This window comes from Anabrus simplex, chromosome 4, assembly GCF_040414725.1.
Source record: "Anabrus simplex isolate iqAnaSimp1 chromosome 4, ASM4041472v1, whole genome shotgun sequence".
Lineage (NCBI taxonomy): Eukaryota > Metazoa > Arthropoda > Insecta > Orthoptera > Tettigoniidae > Anabrus > Anabrus simplex.
Genome location: NC_090268.1, coordinates 234,224,853 through 234,236,662, shown reverse-complemented (window position 1 = coordinate 234,236,662; position 11,810 = coordinate 234,224,853). Strand labels below are relative to the sequence as shown.

The following is an 11,810-nucleotide window of genomic DNA, read 5'->3' as shown; positions in this document are numbered from 1 at the left end:
ACTCAACTGCAGTGTGTATAAGCAATTTCTACCTTAAAATCTTGTACCTGGTTTTGGTGGGAACATTCCAAATTTCTGATGAGCTGTGGAAACAATGTTTGCAAATTGGTTGTACAATTCTTCACTAACATAATGAACACTGGTAATTTACCAACAGATTGTGGAAAAAAACCAATTAAGAGCCATGGTGATTTTTGCAAGTACTGGTATATGTCAAGAAAAGTTCCTCTGTCATTTCTAAGTTTACATTTTTCATTGTTAAAGTCAAAAAATATACCTAGGAATGTAAGTTTAATAAGAATATGATGGCATTTCTCTTATCCATTACACATCAACAAGTAGATGTTCAATTCTTAGCTACAGATAAGCTGCTACCATTCCCTTTCTAGTCCTTCCTAATTACTTAAATTGAGCTAGAAAATACTGGAAAAAGATGACTAGAACTTCCAAAATTGAGAAATGAAGCGATTGCCTTATATAATTGAATTTCAGTGGAAACAATTCATGCTAGGTGAATAAATATTGCTTCAAACGAGTAAAAAAATCCTTCCACCAAATCAACTGCATAGTATGTACTGTATTTGGTTAAGGACAGAGATGGATATAGTAAAATATAACATCATCAAGGTGAGCAGTAAAGTGCAACAATTTCTTTGCATCACAGCATCAAATCCTAATAAATAGAATATAAGAGTGATGCAAACTTAGTGCGACTGACAAACCTGGTGTAATTTGTATGATTTAAAATCAACAACACACTCTCATAACATGTTTTCTGAACTTCCAATTGAAAATATATCTAAGTACATGTACGTTTCATAGTAGAATTACTAAGTTGTCATGAGCTTCTGGTGATGTAAATTTACACTTATTTTTCATGTGTAAGAATGGTACATAAAACTTCTATAATGGAGTTCAGCATTCTTATGTGAAATAATACAAACAATTCACATCACTAAAAAAAAAAAAAAAAAACTACAAATGATATCTGTTACAAAGTATTACTTCTATGCATCTATGCATTTCCAAACTAAATATCAACTATATGGCACAATAGGATTTCTGTCATATTCATTTCTAAATGAAAGTATCATTCATGATAAACGAGAATCCTAGAGAGTCAACAGTGATCAACGTAAAAGTAACTCAGATGAGTAGCGCAGTCAAGATACAACCAGCAAACGTGGATCGTACATTTTAATCACAGCAGGTACAGTTATTTCATACCATATGTATCTGTCATCTTGAAGGTACAATACCCAACAGTGATTACATATAACTATTTAACAAAACACACATGAAGAACCTATCCTGAACAAAATGAACAGAAAATCTGACTGAATTTCAGACACTCAATATGACTAGAGCGAAATTCAGGTTATCTTGCTCTTGATTTCTTACTGCAGCTATATACAGTAAAAATACCAGCTACATTACAAACAAAACCTACATTTGGTATTTGTTCAGAGCATTTATATACGGAGTTCTGAACGAATACTGAAGATCTCCTCACTTCACAGTGGAATCTTTCTCTTTTTGATGATCACCGCCATTCCAAAACGTTACGTTCCTTCGTTTGACAGGCCCAAATACTTTCGGATCATTAAGTATGGTCCCTAGACAAGAAAGATAAGATATATTATTACACCAAAATGAATTAAGAAGCATAGTGATGAATAATGTAAGGAATAATAACTTACGCTATATAATTGAGTAAAACTATAGATTAAAAATAACATTAATTTGCCGATTTAACGAAAATAAAAAATTAATCAAACAGGGCATATAAAAGTTACAAAACTCAGCTTAAACGTGAACTCAGGAAAAACTAGACAGCTACAGTATGAGAAGAAGACATGATGAGATAAAATCTCAAAAGAGAAACATTGCTTTACACCAGCCATGTGCAACAGACCAAACCTGGCGCACTGAAGCCTATCATCCGACCCGTCTGATCGTTATTGAACATGTATTTATTATGTACTCTGTTAAAATGAAATGGAATTAGTTATTTTCAATAGTCCAGTGTAGAACTTCTCTCTACACTTGGCAATGCTGTTAAGACAAACCCCGACACCAACGCTAGCCTTCACCAGCAAGCCGATCCCAAGTGGACACCGAATGTGGTGTATTTCATGAGAAAGGTATGCCACTCTGTCTTATTTGTTAGAAAGTATAGCAGTAATGAAGGAATGTAATATTAAAAGGCATTATATTTCAAAACATGGTTTTGATTTTTTGCAAGGGCAAATTTGCCAAAAAATAAAAAACCTGAACAAAAAACTTGTGTGGTCAGCAACTACTTTTAAAAAATCAAAACGATGATGTTAGTGAAATTGTTTATGCTAGTTTAATTGTAAGTGAAAAACTGCTAAATGCTGCAAATCTTATTCTGACAGCGACTTTGTGAAAGAGTTTTAAGTGGCAGTTACAGATGTTTTGTGCCCAGATAAAAGCAGCTTGTTTAAACAAATCAGTTTGTCACGCTGCACAGTTGGCAGGCAGGCAGTTGGTAACATGACAGATGAAATTGTTTCAAACGTACAAGACATTTTCAATGAATTCAAGGCATTTTCAACAACTCTGGATGAAAGCTGTGGCATCGTGGACACAGCTCAGTTGGCTATTTTCATATGAGAAGTGGATAAAAAGTTCCATTGCACAGAAGGAATGCTTGCCTTGCAACCTATGAAACGTAGCACGACAAGGGAAGATATTTTTTTCAGGAGGTGAAAGATAATTTTATACTACATTCCAGCTGAAATGGAAAAAACTATGTGGAATATCAACTAATGGAGCTCTCTTCGATGGTTGAACAGAAAATAAAGGAAGAGTTATTTAGCACAGAAATTGATATCAATAACATGTTTTTTTCACTGTAGGCTATATTTTACACCCCAGGAGAATCTTTGTGCCAAAACACTGAAATTTCCCCATGTCATGAATATAGCAGTGTCTTGTGTCAACTAAAAGTCAAAAGGTCTCAATCACTGTCTTAAAGCATTTGTAGACGAAATGGACAGTGAGGAAGATTATCACAACTACTATTCCGAAGTACGGTGGTTAAGCAATGGATTGATCTGCAGCGTTTCTATAATCTGATAAAATGGACATGAAAGGAAAATCTGTGATGCAGTTAGGCAATAAAAAATGGCCGTATGAGCTTGCGTTCCTTGTGGATATTACCTATCACTTGAATGATTTGAATTCAAAGCTGAAGCAAGGCCAATCTGCTCATGAACTTTATGGACATGTGAATTTTTTTCAGAAGAAACTTAATCTGTGGGAAAATCAAATAAGAATAAAATTTCCCATCACTTTCTAACCCTACTTCAGTGGGGTATATCATTTTGTAACTTTGCTTTCTACACAGCCTCATTGGCAGATCTGCTTGAAAGAATTTAATATCAGATTTAGCGACTTAGGAAGAAGTGAATTTCAGTATTTTCTCATCACCATTCAGCACTGTTTATGAACAGTGTCTCTGGCATTTTACAAATGTAACTTACAGAACTTGAAGAGGACATGGTTCTGAAAGGAGTATTTAAGAACACTTGCCTAAAAGACTTTTATGTGAAATACAGTAAAATCTCTATATCTCGAATCACATCGGGAGCTAAAGATTATCTTGAGCTATCAAAATTTTGAGACATAGAGAATTCTCAATTCTGAGCACACCGAATCATACGTATCTATGAGTTGATAGAGTATTATTTAACCATTATAAAAAAATACTCGAAGTATTTTAATTATAACACTTATTACAGCAACTCATTGAAGACATTACATACACTAGAGGTACATGAAACATAGCTGCGTTAACACCTTGAGAAAAATCTGTTTGTTTCTGCTGTTTTTTGCAGCAGTTATTTTTGTGAAAACACCATAATTTACATTTGATTGTCTGTAAGTAGGATCGAAGAATAACCAATGCATATTATGTTTATACAGGAGAGGGCTAATGCAGCTTAAACTGCCTATGGTCAACCCATGAGGGGTGGACAGATGTAAACATACTGATGTCGGCTGGGAAGATGTACTGTAGTATGTTAAGGAATAACAACACACAAACCTTAGACGCTGTATTGCACAGTTATTGTTGTACAACATTTGAGCTACGGAATGTTTTCAGCTTCTGCGGAGGAAACTTCTGCTTTGAGAAATTTGCATAATCAAATTTTGGCTAACAGAGAAATAAATGCACGGGAAGAATAGGACAGACAGCCAGAAATTTAAGTTACTAAGAGATAGAGAAAATTTGAGTAATGGAGGTTCAAAATAACAAGGTTCAACTGTACTTCCCATGTAAGATGTACCTTAATTCACCTAGTTTCAACATGAGGAGAATGGCATTGTTTGGCAGCACATATCTATTTGAGCAACTCTTTTCATGCATGAAGTGGATTTAAACCAAAGAGAGGGCATGGATAACTAATGCCCACTTTGAAAACAGCCTCAGCAATGGAATATCCAGTGTACCACCATGTATAAATACATTTTTTCTGCTTTTCTTTAGTAAGTAAACATTTTGATTACTGTTATAACATCATTTTGTGTTGCTGTGAAGGTAGTATATGAACAATTTTTTTTTTTTCAATGAATGTGGCTATTAAATTCTTGTGAATATGTTGCACATTGTCATGTACGGCCCGTGACACCACAAAGTCTTCTGTTATTGGCCCACCCCTACTCCAACTTGCACATGGCTGCTTTAAACTATCTGCTGAATGATAATTTTTTTCCTTTAGAATGAAGAGAATAAACCTGTATTGAATTTCTCCAATCAATGCTACTTGAGGTTATCCACACAATCACAAGTCAATATTTAATATTTACTTACAGTATACTAGTGTTATAGAACCATTATTGAAATTTTCTAGGCATATCATGGTATCAAAAATGAATAATGTTATTTTAAATCATACAGAGAAAGATAAGAAGATGAAACAGGAATACATAATAAGATAAACACAATGACTCATCAGCACTGGAAGAGACACAGGACAAGGAAAAATTTGAAAACAAACTGACAAGGAAAAATACTCTGCCGTCTTGAAATAGACGGGCTCTCTCCTACCAATCTCAGTTCTTCTACATTATTTCTTCTCAGTCTCTGACAGACTTGTTTCTGCTTCTGAGCAGTCTTTTCCTCTGTATTCAACTTTATCTCTTTAATATGTCTTCCATTTTCCTGTGTTTACCCTGCTCTCTTCTTATTTCCCCACATCAGCGAGTGCAGAAGCCTGCCTTCCTAATCAGCCTGGGAAGCAGAAATGAGCTCATCGGTGGGTGAGAAGTAGAGGAACTGGGACTGATGAGGAAAAAGCCCACCCAATTCATGTTCCTCTCTTTCTATACGTGATTTGATTCATCATTTGTTTGCTCTTTTCCATTATGAATAATGTTTTCTGATGCTTCACATAGTTAAAAGGAAATATAAGAATAGGCAACTTCTTACAGCTGACTGGAAAATAACAGCTAGAATGAAACAAATTGTACTGACCTCAAATAAAGAGTATACAAACAGCATATTCATTTTTTTAAAGCCAAGTTAATCAAAATCAGGGATCTATTTTCTACGCATTTTTTAAAAATACTGTAACATGCAAAATCAAAAATTGCTTACGTGGACTTGACACATCATTCAAACATAAATCACTAACAAATATCAATCAAATCACTAACAGTTAGTATCGAGCATACCAAACATAACAACAAAAAAGCATACTTTTAAACACAAAAGTAACAACAAATAATTCAAATAAATTAGTAAACTTAGGAAACAGCAAAGGTACCATTCAGTTGGGAACCAAGAGAACAGTACAATTTTCTTTTGTCCTATTTTGAGCATCAAGTGTAATAGCATACCTATGTTTTCAGTGGTTTTTGACTCTAGTTCAGGCTGATGATCTATAAAACCAGTTTCTGGAACTTTGCAAGGAGAAGAATCCCTTGAAACGTCAGCCTCACTCTGAAAAGAAATTCAGTGGTGCTGGATACAATTCCTGAATGTTAATGTCAAACAACTGTGTCAACTCGTGTCATTTTCATGTGAATATTATACAAGCTCCAATGAACTTTTGGGTGTGCATCATAATAGAATTAAACATTAAAACAGAAAAGTAACTAAATATAGATGAAAAGGGCTTTTATTTAGGTATATTTACACAGCAATAGGTTTGCTTTATAAGCAAGAGGGGGAAGTCTATATGATTTAAAATCACACTGATCCTATATAGTGTTGAATATTAAACCATAAAAGAATGTGAAAATGCAGTTACCAATAATATCTGATAATTCCACATTCTTCAAGAAACAGTACATATATCTAGAAACTGATGAGTTGATAGGCACCCATATTTCAAGAGTAGTTTTATAATTATCAATGCCATGGTAAGGAACAAATATTTAAGCTTAATAATATTTAAGGGCTAGTTCTACTCCTCGGCTTAATGATCTGCATTGTGGCCTTCGGCTCAAAGGTTCCCGAATTTGATTTCTAGCCACGTCTGGTTAATTCCTCTGTCATGGGTGTACCGGGCAGTACACCTCCACGACGCAAATTCAAATATTGCGCCAGTCGAAACTCCTCTACAGGAGAACGCCTGAACTTTAACAACTATATTTATTTTTTTTGCTAGGGGCTTTACGTCGCACCGACACAGATAGGTCTTATGGCGACGATGGGATAGGAAAGGCCTAGGAGTTGGAAGGAAGCGGCCGTGGCCTTAATTAAGGTACAGCCCCAGCATTTGCCTGGTGTGAAAATGGGAAACCACGGAAAACCATTTTCAGGGCTGCCGATAGTGGGATTCGAACCTACTATCTCCCGGATGCAAGCTCACAGCCGCGCGCCTCTACGCGCACGGCCAACTCGCCCGGTAACAACTATATTAATCCAATGGTTTCTCGAAAGATGTCACCACAGTAAATTTGGTAATTTTGCAGTGTCTGAACGGTGTCTATTTCGACTTGTGTTTGTTTCCTCCGGATCAAGAAGTTTAGACGTTCCCTAACAGATGTCTCTACAAAAACTATAATAACGCACTCTGGTGTTAAGGAATGAACTGTCCTGAAGAAATTTAACATTCATAAGTTTTGTTTTTGCTAAATTTTGTTCTGTGGTTTGAGAGTTGGCAATGTTAACCCTTTCTTTCCGCCAGTTTTGAAATTAGCCAATCCCGAATTTCTTAAATTAATTTTCGGCCAATCGGGGCTTTCTTCCCCAACCTGCTCTGTAACTGTGTTCTGTAACCAATAAACTGCTGTGGGCGTGTCCTATCATTCATGAAAGGTCTCGAATGTTCCACGAGGGTATATAAACTGCTGATTTTTTGGTCTCGGGGCCACTTCAGTAACATCTTTTCTAGTGTGATTATGTAGCAGGGGGCGGGAAGCGCCTCTTTTTTCGGGCAGCAGTTCATCCATAAGGTAATGGCCATTTAATAACTTCATTTCTCGCTAGCTCAGCAGTTTAACCCTCGGGGCAGGTTCGAAAACTTTTCTCATGTAACCTATCTTTAAAATGTAACAGACACTTGGTAAAACTTCGTCTCTTTAACTATAAATTGGGATAGAGAGTGCTAAACCCTCTCGAGCTCCCACTCCTATTGTTTTGAGGTGACTTTGTTTTCACAACCGTTTCTTCCTTTCTTAATGTAATTAAGTCTTCTTATACAAGTCACCTCTTTAGTATGGGATTAGCCCTTGTGTATGCGGCCTACCTGCCAAGTAGGTTTTAAAAGTGTATTAGGAGTGCAAGTTACGCCTCCAGTCAAGTTGGTATTTTGGGCCATGTAATTAACCTGCTTCTTTACTGAATAGGCCCAGTAGGTTGGATATTTATTACCCCTGTTCTTGGTATGCCTTGAGGGCAGTTTGAAGTATAGTTTATTGTGGCCTTTGATGGGCTTGAACCTTGAGAGCGGGTTTGCTCTTTCTTAAATTTGGTTTCTGTGTGCCTCGAGGAGGCTTAATATGGTAATCAGGAGTCAGTGCTCCTTGGCATGATTGGGGTTTTCTGCCCCTTTGTTTGAACTTGGTATATAGGTAAAGTTGGGCTTATAGCTCAAGGTTCGTGAGTGTCGGGCTCGAAGCCCAAATTTTGTAATGAATTAAAATTGAAAACATGGATGGAAGAAGGGCTTAAGTCAGGTTGTGTCGTTATTCGGTAAATTGCATATATACATTCCTTGGTGGCTGTTCTAGATACTACCTAAATGGCAACTCGGTAGTGTCAATAGATGGCGTGTGATGTGCTATATTCAGTTGCGCCGTTCTTCCAAATATTGCTCTGCCCGACTTAAAATACACTCCAATGCTGACTTACGGCGAGCCAGCACTCATCACTCATCAGAAGCGAATCGGCTGACGCAGGAGTAATGTCAGGAGGAGAAACATCTGATATTTCAGCAGATGACAGTGAATATATACCAAGTGAAACCTCAGATGATTCGGATACCAAATCCTTACAATCCGAATGTTCTGCCGTTCTCAGCCCAGTGTCATTTGCAACATCACAAACAAAAGCATTTTAGTTTTCAATTCAAAAGTATGTCATATTATGTTACTCTCCTGAAGGAACTGTATCAGGAAGCCAGACTTATAATATTACGTTTCATGACAAGTTTCAGTTATTGAAAGATATAAAGTCTGTAGATACTTTGGATAGTATCCCAGTTCCTCATGTAGGTACTGAAGCCGGGAAATGAAAAGATGTTAAAGATTTAGTAAGCTTTCTATGCGCAGATGCACGTGCATGGTTTGAAAATATTTTCCGGGGAGCTGAATTTGTGGGATTAAGAAATTCTCGATGTAGTGGTTCCCCTAATAACATGTTGCGACCTGTCAAACGTTCTAACCTGTAAAACTTGTCTACATGCTTCCAGCAATGTAAGTAACATTAATTTTGAATGAAAATGTTTCTTGAAATTGGAAGAAGGGCGTAACTCCAAAATACAAAACAGACAACAAACCACAAAATTTATAAATATTTTTGATGTACATATTATGAAATAATCAAGAATGTAGTTATGTATAATATCCCAGAATTCTGTATTTCTGAGATAAGTGTTTGATGTTATAATTCTTTAAACTCATTTATCTCAAAAGGGTGTTTTTTGAGTTGCGCCCTTCTTCCATCCATGTCTTCAATTGTACCTTCTTAATTTGTTGATCTGCTACGTGGTACCTGTTATATTCTGTTATTTATTTATCTTGAAAAGAAAATATAACCTTTGTTAAAGTTTTAAATTAACTTTAATTTCGTAAGTTGAGACCTATTCCCGCCCGCACCTTCTTTCACCTCTAACTACCACGGATAACTCCGGAACAATGGGTATCGGGCGTTTGAGTTCTTTTACAATACATCTCTCTTCATATACACACAATAAACGAAGCCAAACTACCAAACACCAAAGAAACACATAATAGTAAATACATCACTCCACATACGGTTGGTGTCAGGAAGAGCATCCAGTGTAAAAACAGGACCAAATCCATGTGTGAGACACAGTTTGCACCTGCAACCTCACTAGGGTGTGAGAAAAGTGGCAGAAAAAAGAAGTAGCATTTGAGGGTTTAGTGACCCATCAGAAATGACACAAAACAAGCTTCAATGATCTTCATTCAATCTTCTTAATCACCTAGAAACACCATGTAAAGATGAAGACCAAAGCAAGCCTGGAGTTTTATGCAACTAATGAACCAATGGGACATGACCTTTAATTATGAAAATATCACATACATGTACCAAGATTTGAACCATGGTCAACTTGGTGAAAAGCTAACAATGAAGTCACTCACGTATCATGTCAGCCCAAGAATTAACCCTCTCCAGCCCAAATTTATTTGACACATGAAAAAGAAAATTCTTGAAAATACCCTTCAAAATGTTATGAATAAAGTTTGTGGAAAAATCCATACACTTTTAGGAAAAATAAATAAAATAGAACAGTGGTTCCGAATGGAATATGAAGGAGTTACTTAGGAAATTCACAGAAGACATGGAAGTTAGTGATTCCATTTGGAATCATAGGCCTGGAGAGGGTTAAGACCAAACCCTATTTCTGGGCACATAGGTGTCACTGTCCTCAAGATCAAGTTTGGCACAAAATCAAACGCACCCATTTTTAAGGTTTCTTTGCAAGTAACTGAGTGATGGCACAAGGTATGAAGAAAAATGTTTGAGGTGACTAACAACTCAAGTCAGGGATACATTACAAAACTGTATCAATATAAGAGGGAAGATTTATTTATTTAATGTTCCTTGTGGAGGAAAGAGTTCAAAGAAATCCTTTCTGGTAAGTGAATGTCCTTAAAGAGTATGAAATTATTGTTCTAAAATGAATCTATGAAGTAGTTTTAAAGATTATCCTTCTTTCTTTACACGATCAATAAATTGTATACATTTATTTTGCTAGTATGTTTTCTTTCCTAATGTTACCACAGGGTTTATTTCTCACCATTGGTTGGGATGCTGCTCTACTTTCCAAGCATGTCAATGTATTTGTGTATTAAAGACAGCCAGTATACAATATTACAATGCAATATTAATTTCACATTGCCTTGTAATATTAATACTGTATCATAAAGCTTCGATTTTCCTACCAACATACAGAGGGGTCACAGAGACTAGAATTTAAAGAAATAAGCTTTACATCACATGAGATAATTTATTTCCTACACAGGACACTTTGCTACTGTTGATCAAGCTATACTACAGTTACAAGTGTCATTATACTTCAGTAGTAAATAGTTACAAATTTTAATTAAATTTCACGGTGCTGACAAAGAAATTCAGTTACTGGAAACTAGAAACCATCAAATATTGTATAATGCCAATTCCAAACACTCAACACTAAAACTAGCGAGGCTAAGCTACTACTAGCACTCCCAGTGATTTTTTTTTTTACTAGTTGCCTAATGTCGCACCGACACAGATAGGTCTTATGGCGACGATGGGACAGGAAGCCCCAGCATTTGCCTGGTGTGAAAATGAGGAAACCACGGAAAACCATCTTCACGGCTGCCGACAGTGGGGTTTGAACCCACTATCTCCCGGATGCAAGCTCCTAACCGCACAGTCAACTCGCCCGGTCCCAGTGATCTAAGCAGATGCAATAGGTTGGTGCTCGGAAGAACAATTGCTGCCTGTGCGATTACTAGCAGACATTTTAAATGTTTTATGATGAGCTGTAATTCTGGTAAACTGTGTTCAGTTTTTTCAAGGAAGATCAATGGCAGCATGGAAGTGTGTTTAAGTAATAAAGTCCAATTAGAATAAAAAGTCTTCCCTATTACAAATAATTTCAGCTAAGTTTTATCATCACCATCCTCCTCTTCCTCCTTTCCTCTTATCCAGCTTCAGCCAGGTCAGGTTTCTTCCTCTTGCCCTCCTCTTTATTGAATCGATCCACCTCGTTCTAGGTCTCCCTCTTACTCTCTTTCCCTCGAATTTCATGTCCATCATCTCTTTTGGTATTATCCAATCAATGCAACTTGATGTTATCCACACAATCACAAGTCAATATTTAATATTTACTTACAGTATACTTGTGTTATAGAACCATTATTAAAATTTTCTAGGCATATCATGGTACCAAAAATGAATGTTATTTTAAATCATACAGAGAAGGATAAGAAGATGAAACAGGAATACATAATACAGTGGAGTCTCTATTATCCGACCTAAACGGGACCTGGAGTATGTCGGATCACCGAAAATGTTGGATAATACAGAAAAACTTTGAAAATGAACTGAAACAAACAGGAAGGCTATACTGTATTAATATGTTTTACGGTACTCTATT

At 36.3% G+C, this 11,810-nt stretch overlaps 1 protein-coding gene across 2 annotated transcripts in view; it reads right to left on the bottom strand.

Moving 5' to 3' along the window:
- Window positions 1-1,020: 1,020 nt before the first annotated feature.
- Window positions 1,021-11,810, bottom strand: part of Pss (phosphatidylserine synthase 1 homolog l(3)77CDf) — an 89,351-nt gene continuing 78,561 nt past the window's right edge. The window contains exons 7-8 of one of the 2 annotated variants that reach the window (XM_067145433.2): window positions 5,869-5,971; window positions 1,021-1,616 (exon numbers count right to left, since the gene is read on the bottom strand). In XM_067145433.2, the coding sequence (XP_067001534.2) occupies window positions 1,510-1,616; window positions 5,869-5,971 (210 nt within the window). In that variant the 3' untranslated portion in view covers window positions 1,021-1,509. The remainder of the gene's footprint in view (window positions 1,617-5,868; window positions 5,972-11,810) is intronic. The other variant, XM_067145434.2, reaches the window with a different exon arrangement.